Genomic DNA, 19,061 nt, shown 5'->3' on the forward strand with positions numbered 1-19,061 from the left:
CCTATCTCCCAAAGCAGTGAGCTGTGGGATTATGACCCAGTAGTGGGTTTTCCGTTCATCTTCCAGTTCTTGCATTTCTTATTCCAGCTGTGAGAAGGAAGGGAACCACTTTGTTTTGTGAGCCATGACCATACTTTTTTCCTCCATCCCCTAAGTTGATTGCCTATAGCTTTCCACATGCTGGGCAAGGAATTAGCCAGGCTATGCCTCAGCACCAGCGCAGCATTCTGGGTGGTGGGTGGTAAAGGTCCAGTAGTTACCCACTGATTCGATAAAAGGAAACCTTTATTGTTCCACATACTGTAAAGAAGATGGAGCTAGAATGAGGGGTCTCCTTTACTGTGATTTCTCGGTACACTGCATGTGATCCTGTATTGTCCCAGCAGCACAGATGAAAGATCATTATCCTCTTCATTGTTTCCAGGACATCTCACAAAATGGCACTAATCCAGCCAAATGTTATTTAATAGCAAAATAGATTTTAATCGAAAAATCATTTTAAGTAACCGAATAAAAATGTATAGCAGGAACTTCCCAAGTAGACAGCAGAGTATATACATTTTGTGAGTGGAGCAGCATCTATTTAATATACTTTTATATAGAAAATACAAGCATATTTAAAAATGGGAACATGTAAGAAAGTACGTCACAAGGAATAACAAAATGGAACACAAAATACAAAGGTAAACCCCAAATAACAAGTTTACAAAACAAAACAAGACCCAGCACCGTGTTGGAATTTCTTTGCATAAGTTCCAGGATGCCCAGGACTACCAGGAAGAGATGATCCTGCTTTTAGGAGAGCTGGTTGGTTGTGCAGTGGTTAAAACCCAGGCCTCCTTTTCCTGGAACAAAAAACAAAGAGATTCAACAGAAGAACTGAAGCGAAGAGGTAAAAGCTTAGGGGCTGATGAAAACAGGACTGAAAGTCTCAGATGCCTGGGCATCCTCCGTGACATCGTTTGTACGGCTGGGGATCATTCCTTGAGAGAACACGTGCCAACCTTACGAAAGGATCTGAGAATCAGCAGAAACTTGAGTTTTGATCCTGGCTCTGTCGCCAGTCTCCCGTCTGATAATCCTCTTATCTGTAAAATGATGAGTTTGGACTTCGTGAACCTGAAGGTCCCTTACAGCATTAACAGTTTATGGTTTTTATTTATGCCATTTATTTAGGATCAATTTTCTGAAGATGCACATAGAGATCAGAGGAAACATACTCCCTTTCTTAAGGACGGAACTAACTGGGAATAATACCGGATCTGTCTTAGTCATCAGCAGAGAAGGTTATAGGTTGAGGGATTTAATGGATACCACAGGGGTGTTTCTCCATCAGTTGTCACTGATGCCTGGACATGTTTCCATCTGTGAACAAGCTTTACTGAGCATCTGTTTCTGTGTCTGGACTAAGTACGAGGGAGACAATCTTCAAGGCACTCAATCTTGTGGGAGAGAAGGAAATAAAAAAAAAATGTCTGGAAACATTTACTGTTTTGATTTCTCAGAAAAACTTTCTCCTCTTCCCATTTCAGGGGAATCATACTAGACGGTTCTTTCTTCTGGGAATTGCCAGCTTCCTCTCCCCTTTACCCCAAAAGTAAGGTAAAGATCTTGACAAAATGACTCTTCACATTAGTACAACATAACTCAACCTAGGACCATGGTTCACTGATCCATGGTGGGCCCTTCAATTTTTAAGATTTTTAAACTGGGTGAGCACACTATTTCTGTGGATGCTGTGGTGGGACGTGTAAAATGTAGACGCTGTAAGCAGTTCTGTCCTTCCACTTGAACTGAACAGCAAAGAAAAGCACACTGCAGAGGATGGAGTGGTCACTGGAGAGAGGAAGGGACACGGGAGGTGGAGAGGCTTTACGAGGCTTTCCAGTCCTCAGTCTGGTCCCACTAACGCTTAGCCACCTCATGTCTTTGGGTTCTATGCCAGGTCCTTCTATTGTGACAACATATTCCTTTCTTTAATGAAGCTAGTTAGAGTTGTGGTAAGAGAGTCCTTACTAATATGTTGCTCCTAGAACAATCGATCACAGTACAAGGAGGCAGGGGCTGGCCCAGTCTTCTGGGTGGAAGATGACCTTCCCTTGAATATGGGATATGCCTCGTAGCTTATTTTGCTGGACATATACATTTGGATTCCTTTATTAAACTTTTGCATAAGAATATCTAGATTTTGTTTTCTTTATTAATAGACAGTATTTTCACAAAAGCTACTAATTACCCTTCCCCTAGTTGAGAAAGAGCTCTTATGGGAGTATTTTGATATTACGGAACCACACAAACAACTGTGGGTGTCCTTTTTTTATCTATAAGATGAAGGAGTTGAAATAGAAAGTCTAAGATTATAAGGATGTTATAAATACTTCATGTTCCTTTTTGAGTCACTGCCATTCTTATTTCTTTTATCTTCTTTTTTTCCCCTCTCTCTCTTCTTTTCTTTTTTCCCCAGAAACCCATTCCAGTTTGATTTTCATTTTCTTAAATTCTTTCAACTCTGCTCTCAGGTAAAACTATCATTTTTATCTTGGAAGTTTCTACATATACAATCCAACTTTGCTCTTTGGGGTTTAATTTATTTTTTCTCTTTGCAAAGATGGCATATACTTGGGATGATATGAAGAAATTCATTGGCACAAGACTGATGTTTTTAAATGAAGTTTGTACTTAAATAAATTTTTGTCTTTGCAAGTTGACTCTGATATTCTAATCACAATGAAATAAAAGGAAATGGAAAAATTAGAGTTGTTTTCAGTTAACTGAATTTCCCACTTTTTAAGGTGAATATGAAAATATCCATTTGTTTTTAATGATTACTATAAGATGGAAGTAAATATACATAATACAAATCTAAGTGATGTAATACAATAATATAAAGTCTTAAAATAGAGCTGGTAATATTCCAACATTTCAACATTTGTGAGGATAGTGCTATAATATTGAAAATATTTTATCCACTGCATGATGTAGTGTGTCTGACATTTCCTGAGGTTTGAAAAAGCTTAAATCTTGAGAGAGAAGAACAAAGCTAGACGCATCATGTTCTCTGATTTCAAACTATATTACAAAGCTATGGTAATCAAAACAGTATGGTGTTGGCATAAAAACAGACACATAGATCAATGAAACAGAATAAAAAGCCTAGGAATAAACCCATGCATAGATGGTCAATTAATTTATGACAAAGAAGCCAAGAATATACACTGAGGAAAGAACAATCTCTTCAACAAATGGTCTTGGGAAAACTGGACAGCCACACGCAAAAGGATGAAACTGGACCACTTTCTTAATCATACATAAAAATTAACCCAAAATGGATTAAAGGCTTGAATAAAAGAGCTGAAACCATAAGACTCCTAGAAGAAAGCATAGGTGGCAAGCTCCTTGACATTGGTCTTGGTGATGAATTTTTTGGATTTGACAGCAAAAGCAAAGGCAACAAAAGCAAAAATCAACAAGTGGGTCTACATCAAACTAACCTGCACAGCAAAGGAAACCATCAACAAGATGAAAAGGCAACCTACTGAATGGGATCATGTATCTGATAAGAGATTACTACCCAAAATATAGAAAGAGCTTATACAACCCAATGGCAAAAAACAAACAAAAATACAAAACAAAAAAAAAACCCCAAAAACCAAAAACCCAAAACCAAAACACAACCCAAACAATTAGATTAAAAAATAGGCAGAGGATTTGAATAGACATTTTTTTCCAAAGATGACATATAGAAGGCCAACAGGTACATGAAGATGCTCAACATCATCAATCATCAGGGGAATGCAGATCAACGCCACAATGAGGTATCACCTCACACCTGTTGGAATGGCTATTATCAAAAAGACAAGAAAGAACAAGATGCAGCAAGAATGTGGAGAAAAGAGAACACTAATTCACTGTTGGTGGGAATGGGAATTGGTGCAGCCACTGTGCAAAATGGTATGGAGGTTGCTCAAAAAATTAAAAATTAAAACTAAAACTGCCATACAACCCAGCAATTCTACTTCTACTTCTGGGTATTTATCTGAAGAAAATGAAACTACTAACTCGAAAAGATATATGTGCCACCATGTTCATTGCAGCATGATTTACAATAGGCAATATATGAAAACAACCTAAGTGTCCACTGATGGATGAATAAAGAAAATATGATACACACACATACACACACACACACACACAGAAATACTATTCAGCCATAAGAAATGTAAACTTGCCATTTACAACAACATGGATGGCCCTTGAGGGCATTATGCTAAGTGAAATAAGTTGGACAGGGAAAGACAAATACCATATGCTCTCACTTAAAAAACCAAACCAAAAAAACCCCTCATAATGCAGAGAACAGATTGGTGGTTGCCAGAAGCAGGGGGTGGGGGGTGGTTGAAATGTGTGAAAGGAGACAAAAGGTACAAACTTCCAGTTATAAAATAGTCATGGGGATGTCATGTATAGCATGGTGACTGTAGTTAGTAACACTGTATTGCATATTTGAAAGTGGCTAAGATAGTAAATCTTAAAAGTTTTACCAGGAGAAGAACATTTTGTAACTGTGTGGTGATGGATGCTAACTAGATCTATTGTGATAATCATTTTGCAATATATATACGAATATCAAATCATTATGTTGTATACCTGAAACTAATTTAATGGATATCAGTTATACTTCATTAAAAAAAGTTTAAATTATTTTTAACTATTTTCCCTTAGACTTATTTTTGTGATAATCTTTTCTCAACTATGATATTTATCTGCTTAGAAATGAGAAGTCAGGGCTGCCTGGGTGGCTCAGTTGTTAAACGTCTGCCTTCGGCTCAGGTCATGATCCCAGGGTCCTGGGATCAAGCCCTGCGTCTGGCTCCCTGCTCCGTGGGAAGCCTGCTTCTCCCTCTCCCACTCCCCCTGCTTGTGTTCCCTCTCTCGCTGTGTCTCTCTCTCTGTCAAATAAATAAATAAAATCTTAAAAAAAAAAAGAAATGAGAAACCAATTGGAAGACATATTTTTACATAAATTTTTTTAGTCAATTAAATACTGCATATACATACACTAGAAATATGAAACAAGATTTTTGACTTTAAAAACAAACATTTCTTATCAATTTCAATACCATTTTTTACTGTAATCAGGAATGCAAGTGAACATCAATACGATGTATTGAGTTTATTATTTCTTTTACATCCTTACATATGAATGATGCAATCTTCTGTTCAAGAAGGCAGTTAATTTATTTGTTTAATTAACTCTTTTTTCTTTTTTTTGGTGGAAAAATATGGAATGTTTCATGAGTTTGCATGTCATCCTTTTAAACGGGCCATGCCAACCTTCTCTGAATTGTTCCAATTTTAGTTTACATGCTGCCAAAGTGAGCACAAGATTATTTATTTTTGAGATATTTTGTCAATTCTTAACTAATATTTCTTTGTGTTGGCTCTAGTTCAAATTTAGAGAGTATCTGAAAATGGACATTTTTGAAGGTAAAAAACTTATCCTTAAACTAGAGATACCTTCTGGCTTTTGGGACAAACATCCCGTGAATTTTGACCTTTTTAAGAGTTGTAGATAAACATTCATTTTTGATTGCCGTACCTGGAGCAGTCATGTCCTGTCCAAGCTGAGAGACAGTGACATCGGTTTGGTCTTATGCATTTTCCACCATTTAAGCAGGGAGACTGGCAAACAGCTGGAATGAAAAATTCATGCATTTATTTAATTAATACTTAGCAAGTCGGAAGATATTCAACGAAGGCACGTAGAATAAGATCTGACTCTGTTTTCCGCTCTAACCACTGCCATTCCCCACCCACTATTTGTATTACACATTTCTGCCACTTTGTTTGACCTCATGTCGTTATGTGACACCACCCACCCTCTCCCTTTTTCTCTCCAAGCCAGGCAATTCTCATATTTAAGCTCCAGGTTAAGTCCTACACCTGTGTATTAAAACCTTTGCTGATAACATTAAATCCACTGATTTTTCTCATTTATTCTTTTTGCAACCAATCTGACATACACAGTTTTGAACTGCAAATTTTCATATGCTCAATTAGACTATATATCACTTGAGAGAGCTAGCAGCGAATTCTAGACACCAGACACCAACTCTTAAGACAATCAGACATATAGATGATCTAAAATAACAAAAAGCAAAGCAAACAAATAAATAAAAATAGCAGATGATTCACAAGTTCTTTGTATTTGCTAGAAAACACATTTCATGGCTTTTACCATCTTTAGCTGGAATTACAGAACCTGGAATAGAATTAAAAATTAGCCACGGATAAAACCCTGAGTGAATACCTAAAGATTTACTATATAGGCACCTTTCTCACAAATCCACTGCATCATAACCACACTCTTCATTTGCATGTATCTACTTGTAAAAAACTTATGGATGCTAAAAACTGATGAGGAACTAACACCCACAAGTTTAACATAACAAAGAAAAAGGAGAACTTCCTCAAGGAAGAAAATAAAATTGCTGTTGGAAGAAGGCTGGAAATGAGAAATGTTTTGGCCTCATTATAGCATGGAGAAGTAGGCTTCCCAGATGAAAAACTCATCTTTGGTGACATAAATAAATGTCATTTCTTTAATCATTCGTCCACCTTGACAAGCAAGCACTGGGTGGGAAGAGAGAGGACAAATAAACAACCCTGCCCTCATCCTCGGGGAGCTCTCTTGGGGAGTTAAAGAGTAGGAGTGGGCCAACAGAACGCATGTACCTGCCACATAATAAAGAGGAAATTATGAAACAAAGCAGGATTAAAAAGAGCAAAAATAAAACCCAATCATTGAAAACTAACTCTCCACAGATTCTGCTTACTAATAAAAAAAAAATCACTCCTCTTCTTTCCTTTTATTTTTAAAGATTTATTTACTTATTTTAGAGAGAGAGAGCACACATGATTTGGGGGAGGGACAGAGGGAAAGGGAGAAAGTATCTCAAGCAGACTCCATGCTGAGCGTGGAGCTCGATGTGGGGCTCGATCTTACAACCCTGAGATCAGGACCTGAGCCGAAATCAGGAGGCGGACACTCAACTGACTGAGCGATCCAGCCGCCCCACTCCTTTTCAATAGCATGATGATTGAGTGGTTTCTGACTGTACTAACAAATTCATTTTACTTCCTTGCCTAACAGCATAAAACACTTTCCTCCTTCCCTATAACAGGGATGGCCCCAATGTTCCACTTTGGGCTACCTTCTCATGCGATGTGCCTTCTGTACAATCTTATGTTTTTCTCCATGAATGTTTTCCAGTGATGACTTACATATTGCTATCTTCAATCCAGATGTATCTTCTGGGAACCCAAACCATCATTCCACTGCTTATCAGACCTCTCCCTTGTATGTTTCACAGGCTCCTCAAACTCAGCATGTGCATACTTAACTCCTCGTCTGTACCTTCAGACCTGCTCATCTTGGGTTCTCTATCTCAGTAAACGGCAGTACCTTCACCTCAGGGGCCCAAAACATGTATCAGTCTTGATTAATCTCAGACTTTTACTTCCACAACAAATCTATAACCAAGTAGTGAGACACCTCCCTAACTTCTCTCAAATCCACCCTTTTCAGTTATCATTTTTCCAGACTTCATTACATCTTGCCAATTCTGCTTTGTTAACTTCCTAAGTGGACTCCCCATGGTTAAGTCTTGCTTTCTGCCATTTTCCATACTGCTGCCAAAATCACTTTTCTAAAAGAAAATCTCATCACATGACTTTCCTGCTTAAAACCCTTCAGCGGCTTCCCTTGCTCATGGGACATAATCCAGCATCTTGAACTCGACATACAATGCATTTCCTTCTCTGGCTCTGCCCCTCTCCGCAGCTTCATTTCCAGTCACACCTCTACATTCCCTCTATGGCTTCAGTTCTCCTATGCTGAGCACACCTGTGTTATGCTTCCATGCTTTTGACTAGAATGATCTTTCTCTTGGTGACCACTCTTGCTCTTCTTCTGTGTCTATGCTTATGAAGACTTCTGAATGTCTGCACTTGGTTAGTGTACCCATCTTCACTGTCATCATAACCGTTTCCAGAGAATTCAATTAGCCTGCAGTTATCTACTTATAGGCCATTCTGCAACCTTCCTGTTTTTCTAGGTTAAATTCTGGAGGTCAGGAGCTCCTGTTTCATGCGCTGTTGTATGCTTAGTATGTCGGACATGTGAGCAGGATATGTGCTGAGGTAGCTGCTCCAAGAAAGGAACACTATGTGGCTCAGTGTTATTAGGGAGCTTATGCTAGTTAGGGAGCCAAGGAGCTAAAAGAAGTACAGAAAAATCAGATCAATGGAGATTGTACCTAATTGTGTCATATCTATAGAAATGGGATGTTAGAAAATAGATTATTGTGGTATAAAGCAAGTTTGGAGATAAGAAGAAACTTGGGCAGGGCTTTTGAAGTTGGATAAGGTTTGAAGAGGTAGGGGAAAGAGGGAAACCATGAGCCTGTGCTGAGCGATGAGGGTAACGAGGAGGCCATCACTGCAGGGAACAGTGTGTGATTGGTTGGATGAAAGTTGAGTTTTACCAGGTGTGCTAAAGCCAGTCTACACGGAGCCTTGGAAGTCAGAAGAATTTGTGCCAAAAAATTTGGGCTGGATGTAGAGACAATAGGGGACCATTTTCGGTTCTGAAATAGGGCAAAAAGATACACCGAAAGGCATACATGATGATGTTTGGCTTGGAAGCGGAGGGAAAGGATGATCAACCAGTAGACTCTGAGGGTGACCCCAAGAAGAGATCTTTTACTAGCTGGTGACAGTGGGGACAGAGTAGGATGGAGGAGGTACTGTGCAGAGAGAAGCAGAAAGGTGCTGATACTGGAAATCTCAGCGGAAGGAGTGGGAGAATCAAGGACGCCTCCACCTGGAAGAGTGGGACCACCACCTGCAAAGTAAGATGGCTGGGAAATGGCCAGAAGCATTTGCACATGACTTCAATTTGGGAAATGCAGATAAAACCTCTAAGTTGATTTGTTACAAACAAACGCTCTATAGATTGCTTTTAGATTTTCAAATAAAAGCCTCGCATTTAACCTCCAGTATATTTTTCCTTTTCTACATTCACGGATGGCTGTTTCGGCTTTTGGTGGGGGCACGACACATCTGATTTTGCTGTGACAGTACGTGTCACTCCCATTTCCTTAGTTTATTTATCAATAGTACCCCTTTTGCTCTCAAAAATGTCCTAGTTTGAAAGCTAAGTTATATGGCCACCCAGCCTTAGAGCTCATAAACAAGCTCTGGTGCTAACACACCTGATGTTTCACACCCCCCCGCCCCCGGCAGAGGTGGTATGAGTATTGTTTACAGGAGGGATGGTGGAGTGTTCGAATACCAGATCAATACAGCAAGTGCTACTCTTTTAACAGTTGCCTGAAAATGTCAGACTTCTGAAAAAAGGTTAAAACCTGTCATTTTAAACATCCATTTCTTCAACATGAGAAACCTATCATAGGCAGGCGCTATGCTAGGTACTGGGCATGTAATGATCACAAAGAGATATCCCTGCCCTCAAGTGGCATATAATCTAGTGAAGGCAAGGACAGATGCATGATCCAACAATGAAGACCTCAAAGTATAGAAAAGTAAATGTCATATTTGAGATAGGTAAGAGTGGTTAAGGGGACGTGTTTGTCACCAATCAACAACAGTTTGTTACTGTTGTCTACGAAGAACCTTTGATTTAACTCAAATGGTATTTATTTAGAGCCTTGTTCTTTCTAAATAGTTACCACGAAGTTAGTAATTCAGTTTCATAGAGATGAAAATATTCTTCTGAACCTCTGCACATCTTCTCGATATACTGCAAAGTACAGCAGATGACATGAAGAAGGCTGACAATTGAGTTGACTTAGATTCTCTCCTTTAGTTTGCGACCCTGACAGGTACCTCTGATGCAGCCATAGACTTCAGCATTGAGCCTATCATTCAAGAGACCATCTTGAGGAATTCTTGAGAGGCTCTGGCACCCTTTTGTTTCCCTGCCACCTCTGAATCTGAGTCACACTCACCACTGTCCTCTACGGCCTCATAGAGCCAAATCAACACGAAAACAAACCCCGGGAGAAAAACCTACCTGTATGACAGCGGGACCCTGTCCAGCCAGGTGGGCAGTCACACTGATAAGGGGCCACACAGCGACCGCCATTCAAACAGGGGAGAATGCATATTGCTAGAAAGGAGACCAAAACGGATTTGATCAAAATATACACACTCAGATATGTTCAAGTGTTCAAAAAAACATTTTCCAGGAAGAGTAAAACCCTGAATGATGCACCAGATAGTCTCCCTGGCTGTGTTCTGTTTATTAATCAGTAAACACAATCAGGGAAGTAAGGGTGGGCCTTTAGCCTCATGAAATGACTCTAGGGCCAAATGCACTCTTTTAGAGAGGATATACCGTAATCAATGTCTGCTAAGTGCTTTGCTTTCTCCTTACAGAATAAGCAGAATGTTCTCCATTTATTATCATTTCAAATTTCCTTTTCAAATTTACATGAAGTGCTCAAGAGGGTTTGGCTGGTTTGGCTGTCTCGAGGCTCTCTTACTGTCTTGAATCAAATGTCAGAATGGGGTCAGAGGGGCTATCCTGTGCTGATTTTGGCAACACATTAGCAGTGATGGGACAACTCACTCTTCATTTCCTTGGAGCAGAGGCCTGATGGTGACTGAATCAGGCCTCCCTTACACCCTCCATGGCAATCATTCTTCCTAGAAATTACTGAGCTCTTTAAAGAGGAACAGTCTGTTTAAAAGGAGTGAGATTGTCTCTGGGCTTGCTACTCAAAGCACAGTTCTCAAGCCAATAGCACTGGCATTACCTAGGAGCTGGCTAGAAATGCAGAAGCTCAGGTCCCAACCCAGAACTACTGAATCAGAGTCTGCATTTAACACCTCGCAGATGGTTTGTATGCACATTAAAGCTTGGGAAGCCCTGGTCTAATGCAGGAGGGCAGGCACATGCTCAGTGAGCTCAGCTAGGCTTGCTGTAAGGGTCCCCCAGGGTAAATGTTTCCTTGGTCTTTGGACTCTCAGCATTATAGCAGGTCAAGTTTGGGAGCCCTAAATGGGAAGGAATGACTGGGGAGAAGAGGGAGGAAAAACATAATTTCTCTTCTTTCTTAATCATTGTGAGAATACTTGCTTTGTTGAGTTGTTAGCAGCCAAATTTATTACCATTGTATATTTTCCTTTCTAGATTAGTTGCAATCGTTACACTTAAAACAGTTTTAGAATCTCTTATTACATGTCTGGCCTTCAAGAAAACTGATATAGACCAATGGTCATCACCCAAATGACCCCTAACGTGATTTACAGACACCGCTCCCAATGAAATATGAAATCATTTTATCCTCATATATATATTTTAAGATATTGAAACAAATGTCTACAGTTTAGACAAAAAAAAAAACAAAACACTTAAAACCACTTATTTCCATTCTCCTGGAAGTTCAAATTCAAATGCATTTTTATAAGGATCAAAATTCTATATTAATTTACTAAACATTGTATAGAGACCGGAGTGCCCACTTTCCCTATTTTCTTAGTTGGGAAGAACTACCCCTAATGAAAAAGAGTGAATGGCAGGCTGCAAATACTACATACAAAGTATGGTGTTCTGCAATGTCGTGAATTTATCCCAACGGCAGCAATGAGAGGCATAGCACATAAATGGACTTGAGATGGGGAGAATAGAGGCTGGGAAACCCTCTACTGTAAGGTCCTTCTAAAGAGGATTCTTGGGAATTTGTGACAGGAGGCATGGGGAGATGGCTCTGGGTGGATCACGATGACTATATTTTCAAGGTCACTTATATTCTAGATCTTTTGCAACTAATTGACATATTCAGATCGACTCTAGGCCCTCTTGTCTGGTCTGCTGCAGGATTTAAGCAAATGAATTCCTTCAACCAGTAAAGCCAGTTCCTAGTAACTCCCCTGAGTTGGCAGCTTCCAGGCAAATTATCAGGACTCAAAAGTGAAGGATATAACATGTTAAGGTTTGAGGACATAACATGTAAGGTTTGAGGACAGACTCACGTTCTTCACAGAGGCGCCCCATCCAGCCATCTGGACAGGAACAAGCATTGGGGCGTTGGCAGATACCTCCATTCTGACATGGGAATCGACAGACAGCTAGAAAAGAAGCAGGATGGATCATAAACCGAGGGAATTATGGAAGGGCATTTGTTGGAAAATAGGATTCCTTATTTATATTTCATAACATTTCCTAGAGTCAAGCTTTACGGAAGAGAAACAAAACTGAATCTCAAGATTCAGTCAGGGACATGAGGGCTCTTGGAAAGGTGCATAAATCAACTTGGGTAGTTCTGAGAATATGGCTTTCCAAAATTTTAGTAATCTGGGGATTCAGGGCAGAAGGGGACAAGGTGGTTTAGATAAAAGGTAATTTCTTTTGGTCTGGACCAGGGGAAATGCCTCTTTCAGAAGATCTGAGAATGCCCTTCCTAAGGTGCCCTTTGTTGGTCTGGTCGATAGCTCTTTGGTGCTGCCACTGTCGCTCTGTCTTAAAGCAAGCACGTGAAGGAACAAGCAAGCCAGCCAGCAGACACACATCTCTCATTTAACTTCTGATTTGAAGTGAAGCCTGGGCTATTCTATGAGGATGTCACCTCCCTCGCTGCCCTCTCATTTTCTTACATCTCATGTGTTAGTGATCTCGTTTCTCATTGTTGCTTTCAGACAGTTCATCTCCCTTCTTCTGCAATCACCCTTGTCTCTTTTGAGGCTCATGCCATTCATTCATTGATTTCCTCAATTCTCTCAGCCCCAACGGGTCATTAAAGACTCTGGCCTTTTCACCCTAAATCCAAATCTGACCATGGCCCATGTGGCCATGTGGAAAACCTACTCAACAATTTGATTTTTCTTTTAGTTCCTTGGTTATGTTTGTCTTGTTCACTAGCATAGCTCTTGACTTTCAGTCAATATTTGTAGACTGGAACAATCATTATGGTTTGTAAAAAAAAGTGTAAGTTTTAGGACCTACTAGGATGCCTCATTATCTACCTCTTTCAATTTTGCAGAATTTTAAGCACAGAACCTTGTTCCCTTGTTCCCCCAAGGAAATTTTATTGAATTCACACACAAAATTCATCCTTGGGTTGGCAAATTCAATCCAGCAAGTGAAGGGACAGCAGTGCTGATATAAGCATGGATGGCGTGCTTGTCACCAACCCCCAACATGGCCAAGGAGACCCTGGGGTGAGCTCCACCTCCCTGGGGCTGCCCAGTACCTCTTGTGTCTTACTCTGCCCACCAGACGGGTTACCCCATCTCCAGCGGGGCTAGGAGTCTGCCCAGGATGGGGGGTAGAACTGGAATCTACTGGAACTACCTGACTGTCCAAGAAGTGCCCTCATGGCTCACACATAACACAGCTCCCCTAGCAGCTGGAGAACACTCTGAGACAACACTTGAACTGAGGAGCCGTGATTGACTCAGGAAGGGGCTGTGTGCTGGGCCAGAGTTCTGTATGAAAGCTTTCAAAACTCAAACCCATAAAGTTAAGGAAAATGACATAGATGTCAAGGGAAAATTTAAAGCCAACGAAAAGTAAAAGAGCATGCATCCTAGCTGTTGGCCTTATCAGACTTTGATATGCATTTCCCTACAGCTTCCCTGAGAAATAACCATTCAAAGATTCCCTTACCTCTGCAAACAGGAGGTGATGTCCAGGTTCCGTTCTCTAGGCAAACACTCCTTAGGGAACCCTCCAACATGTATCCACTGTAACACGAGTAGGTGATCATGTCCCCATACTGATAATGTATGCCTCGAGCAATCGCGTTTTCTACATGAGTTGGTGGACCACAGGATATTTCTACAGGAAAACAAAACCACAATGAAGCCTGTGCTGCTAACCCAGCCAGTGGATGGAAGAGAACACAGTCTCCTCTCAAAGACTGAATTAATTTAAAGAGCAAAGATAAAATATATAAAGTTACCTTTTCACCTGTATAATAAATAAAAGATAGTAGGAACTAAAAGCATAATCTGCTGCTGTATAGAAAAATGAGAGGTGCAGGATCAAAAGTTTTGTCTTCTGATTCAAATGCTGAAGCTGAGCTTCTTTTTTTTTTTTTTCTACTCAGGCAAGAAGTCTCTAGGAGCCCAAGAATGAGCTTTTGTGCATTGCCAAAGAGGTGGCTTCCAAGAGAACGTTCATGCAGGATGCTGATCAAATTAGAAAGGAAGAAGCATGGGGGTTATATGTAGTCTATTGTTTTAGAGTAAAGATCATGAATTGCACTCCTGTATATTCCATCAGGGCCATTTTATTAGTGCCTAGGACAGCACTTGGTATGCAGTGGGCTCTTGAGACATGTTCGAAAACGAATAAATGAGTATTGTCTCTGGCCTGTCCATACTCAGTTGACACCCCTTGATGAAGATTATGACATTTGAGGTTTCAAGGTTTCACATCAGTTTCTTTCTTTTCAAGATGGTAACACAGTGACTCTTTGCTTTTGAAATATGTGAGATTGAATGATAATCCTCTCTTTTAGAAGCGATGTGTACTGTATATTTAAATAAAAAATTTTATAACTAATTTTGCCTTGAGAAGCCTTGAGGTAACTAGAGTTATTCTGGGGTGGCTCACGAGACAAGGACTGGATTGGAGCTGGGACTCCAATCAGTATCCTGTTTGTGTAAAGTCTAACTTTTGGATGACTCTCCATGAATTCTAAAAGGTCACTTTGTGGTCCTAATACTATTAGAACTTGTCAGAGGGGATGACAATGTGCATGTCTTTTTCTGAATTTTCTTTTCCTTCTAAGGTGGTTACAAACGTTAATTCAGTGAGTCAGATATCAAATATGTATTAATGCCTACTGTGGATCAGAAACTGGAAAGAAACCAATAAAGAAAATGCGGTCCCTTTGTTCAGACAAGTAGCAGAATGATGGGCAACTTAAAAAGAGCTGTTGTACAGGCCTGGATACTATACTATAGGAAAATCAAAGTGAATGTGGTTAATTATGCTTAGGATTTTCAGGGTACAAAGTGCAGTGAAAGTGGCATTTAACTAGGCTCTAGAGCTTGAGTAGATTGGAGGGAAAGAGCTTCCAGGCTGGGGCAGCGGCAGATAGAAAGGTCATGGCGAGCTGGTGGCTGGATTACTGAAGTGACCAAAGCACGGATTTCAGACGACTTATACGGGAATCATCTTGGGTTCTTGCCAGAAGTGAAAATTTCGGGAGTTTCTAGTTTGTGAGTCTGCATCTTACCTACCGTCCCTAGGTGATTCCCACACACGCTAAATTTTAATCACTGATTTGTAAAGATAAATATGAGGATGAGGTGAAAAGAATGAGGTAAGTTGTTGCTCATGTCCCTCAGGGAAGAGATTTTCTTCTAAGCCAGAGTTTTTATTAAACTTCTGTTTAATAAAAAAATGCAAAAGAGGGATTGAGGATAGCAAACAGGGGTAGAAACTGTCTCCTTCTCTCCAAGGCAACCCCTGAGCCTCTCAAGAATATGGGGGAATCAGAAAGCATGCACCAGTGCGCATGTCTCTCCTTACTCTGCCTTCCGGTGCTCTGAGTGGTACGTCTCAGGGAGCCGAGACCAACGTGGGGGTACGTGTGCAGAATCAGGCCACTTGGCCTGCTTTAGTTCAGGCTGGTGGTCAAAGCTGATACATACGTAGTTCTTCCCACTTCACTTGGAGTAGACTTCATAAGGCTAAAAGTACAGTACATATTTCCTGGAGTAAAATCAAAATTCTAATGCTGTGGTAGACCGCTAGTTGAAATTCAGGCACTTGGGCTATTGGTGTATCTCTTCCTGTCAAGAGATGTTGCTGAAAGAAATACACCGATTCATTTATTCTTCAAAACAAACCTGTAAGATAGGTGTTATCGGGGCTACTAACACATGAGAGCCCTAAGGCTCAGAGAAGTTAGGGCACTGGCATAAGTTTAGATTTAGAAAGTTTTGAGGACAGAATTCAAACCCAGGTCTTCTCTGACTCCACAATCCCCGTGGCCTTCACACACATATTTCTTCTTAATTGGAGTGCAAGTGTTCTGAAGAGGGTTATTGCAGGCATGATATGTTCCTAGACTATGTAGCCCAGTGTTCTGCATCTGGTTAGACTCAATGAATATTTGTTAATTGATTGCTACAGAGGGAGTAGCTTGGACGACAAGGGAGCCGGAGGGTAGGAAGTTGGGCAGGGGAGATGTTTTAAGTGCAGAAAGTGTGTGTGAAGAGATGTCAAGAGTTATCACAAGGCAGCAAGGGATGCTGCCGGATTGTGTGTTATGTATCAACATGGTGCGAGCCCAGAGGCTCTCAAACTGGTTCCAGGACCAGTATCTCCAGCAGCAACACCTGGAAACTTGTTTGAAATGCACATTCTCAGGCCTCACCCCAGAGTACTGAATCAGACATTCCAGAGAGCGGCCCAGAAATCTGTTTTAAACAAGTCTTCTAGATGGTTCAAGTTTGAGAACAACTGTGGAATAATTTTTGTATTGCAAAGCATCCATAGCCTGTTAAAGGATAGTTTGGGGACTCTCAGAATATGGGAAAAATATGTATTTTATTTAATTTTTTAAAAGTAATCTCTATGCTTGGGGTGCATGGGTGGCTCAGTCATTAAGCGTCTGCCTTCGGCTCAGGTCGTGATCCCAGGGTCCTGGGATTGAGCCTCACATTGGGCTCCCTGCTCCACGGGGAAGCCTGCTTCTCCCTCTCCAACTCCTCCTGCTTGTGTTCCCTCTCTCACTATGTCTCTCTCTGTCAAATAAATAAATAAAATCTTTTAAAAAAATTAATAAATAAAAGTAACCTCTACGCTCAAGCTGGGGCTTGAAATTCATGACCCCGAGATCAAGAGCTGCGTGCTGTATCCACTGAGGCAGCCAGGTGCCCTGGGAAAAAATATATTTTAGATTTAATATTTTGCTCATTCCTAGAAGAACATATTTTGATAATCTGTTCAGTGAATCCTGGCCAGATAGGTTTTAGCCTATTTCTGGAAAGTTTTTTCTCTTTATGTTTGGAACTCAAAGATCTTTTTTTTTAATTTTAAAAATTGTCAACAAAGAAGCTGATAACCATAAGACAGAGATATAAATAACTACATTTAAGTTACTTGATTGAAAATATCTCACAAGGATGAGAAAACATTCTGCACTAATGAAATGAGCTGGAATCCACCTGTGCATTTACTTACTTTCACATTTGGCACTTGTCAGCGTCCACGTCTCGTCGGGGTTACAGGTAATGATGCCTTGGCCTTGGAGCAGGAAGCCTTCCCTACACTTGACGGACACGTTCTGATCAACATAAAACTCCTTTTCAGAAAGCAGAGCATTCTCGGGAATCACAAAAGGAACAGGACATGGATTTGCTGTTAAACAGAAAAAAAATGCTTACTGATATTCTCCTTCTCTTCTTAATTCATTTCTTTAAAGGCAGAGTATGATGAGCCCTCTGGAGCTGGGTTCTCAGTGATGATAATATGAGGCTTAAAAATACAGAACTTCAAACATTAAAAAATGTGTTTTACATCCACATGAAATTATTTTTAAGGATAAGATCAGATCAGATCTGAAAACCTCAAGTTATTCAACCACTAACACATTGTCCTAAAATTCTAAGATGGCAAATTAAATAGTTGTTTGAAATTATGGCCCAACACTGTGGAAAGAATAGGTGTGTTAGAAATCAGGGAGTGCATTAAACATTCCTTTGGTTTTTGAAGAATATTAGGAATGCAGAGTAAAATCTTCTCATTGTCACTTTACTTTCTTTTATTGAACATCCTTCAGAAGGATGCCCTAGAGAATCATCAGACTTTTCTAAGTGAGCTGAATAAAACTTCAGATTCACACTACTTACACAGGTTATTATAACTTAAATTGTAGAGTTTGCAAGGCTTATTCATAAAATGGATTCATTTTATACATCAGAAGCACAAAAAATGATTATAGCACAAAGATTTCTTAGTGCAAGTGTATGACACACATCAACATATTTCAGCAGTTTCGGTTTTTCCGATTTTCAAAGAAGTCTTTATGAGTGAAGCAGGTATCAGCTGAATCCTAAAGACTCAGTTACTGCATTATAATACTTTAAATAACCAGAGCCCTCTCAAATTTAGATCTTGCATGTGAATATTGTTTTCATTCTAATGCTTATAACTAGTTATCTTCATTTACTATATTTATATATACTTTATTGTATTAAAATTGCACATTAATATATTCTTTCTTCACCCTTTTCACATCCTTAATCAAATTCCTTATACAATCATGTCAACATTTTTTCATTAAGCACACTTCTTTTTATTAGTGCCTTGGACTACCTGTAATAATCCAAGGAATCTGATGAGAGCTGATTCTCAGACTGGATATTCCAGATAATATGAATAGATCTTAAAAATACCCCATAGTAGGGGCGCCTGGGTGGCTCAGTTGGTTAAGCGTCTGCCTTCGGCTCAGGTCATGATCTCGGGGTCCTGGGATGGAGCCCGCATTGGTTCCTTGCTCAGCGGGGAGTCTGCTTCTCCCTCTTCCTTTGTCCCTCCCCCTGCTCATGCTCTCTCTCTCTAATAAATAAATTAAAATCTTAAAAAAATACCCCATAGTATTTGGTTTGGATATGCACAGACATTTGGGAAACTAATCACGAAACTGAATCTCATGAAAACCTCTAGAGTCAACACACACGTTTGCAGAGAGGAAGTGGGTAGCTCCAAGCTCCGTGTTCAGTGCAGTATGCCTCAGGTGCCCCTTCAAGGCTGTACCCTCTATTGCAGGAATACACCACCCTGGGTCCAGTAGTAGTGTTTTCAACCTTGGCTTCCCCGTTCAGAAACCCAAGTGGAGCTTCACACCTGGTCTCTAGAAAGAAAAATGAAAGCCTCATATTAAATGCTTCTTCCAATCCTCCTACAATTGCTGAAGGTACTCAATGCATCATATAAAATATTAAAGCCTACTCCTATGTGAAACACAAAAATATGCTTTGAAGGAGGAAAAAAACCCAGCATGTATAAGTTTTGA

General features: G+C 40.1%; 1 protein-coding gene and 1 non-coding gene across 2 annotated transcripts in view; both read right to left on the bottom strand.

Annotated features, from left to right (window-relative positions):
- Positions 1 to 630: 630 nt before the first annotated feature.
- Positions 631 to 19,061, bottom strand: part of SVEP1 (sushi, von Willebrand factor type A, EGF and pentraxin domain containing 1) — a 193,149-nt gene continuing 174,718 nt past the window's right edge. The window contains exons 42-48 of the mRNA XM_028108637.2: positions 18,726 to 18,899; positions 17,228 to 17,404; positions 13,694 to 13,864; positions 12,061 to 12,156; positions 10,097 to 10,192; positions 5,600 to 5,693; positions 631 to 845 (exon numbers count right to left, since the gene is read on the bottom strand). Coding sequence (XP_027964438.2) covers positions 824 to 845; positions 5,600 to 5,693; positions 10,097 to 10,192; positions 12,061 to 12,156; positions 13,694 to 13,864; positions 17,228 to 17,404; positions 18,726 to 18,899 — 830 coding nt within the window. The 3' untranslated portion in view covers positions 631 to 823. The remainder of the gene's footprint in view (positions 846 to 5,599; positions 5,694 to 10,096; positions 10,193 to 12,060; positions 12,157 to 13,693; positions 13,865 to 17,227; positions 17,405 to 18,725; positions 18,900 to 19,061) is intronic.
- Positions 5,277 to 5,383, bottom strand: LOC114213605 (U6 spliceosomal RNA). The gene has a single exon (XR_003610237.1). It is a non-coding gene; the product is annotated as a U6 spliceosomal RNA (small nuclear RNA).

The sequence above is a fragment of the Eumetopias jubatus genome, unplaced genomic scaffold, assembly GCF_037043125.1.
Source record: "Eumetopias jubatus isolate StellerSeaLion01/CBP00866 unplaced genomic scaffold, mEumJub1_p1.0 scaffold_15, whole genome shotgun sequence".
NCBI classification, from domain to species: domain Eukaryota; kingdom Metazoa; phylum Chordata; class Mammalia; order Carnivora; family Otariidae; genus Eumetopias; species Eumetopias jubatus.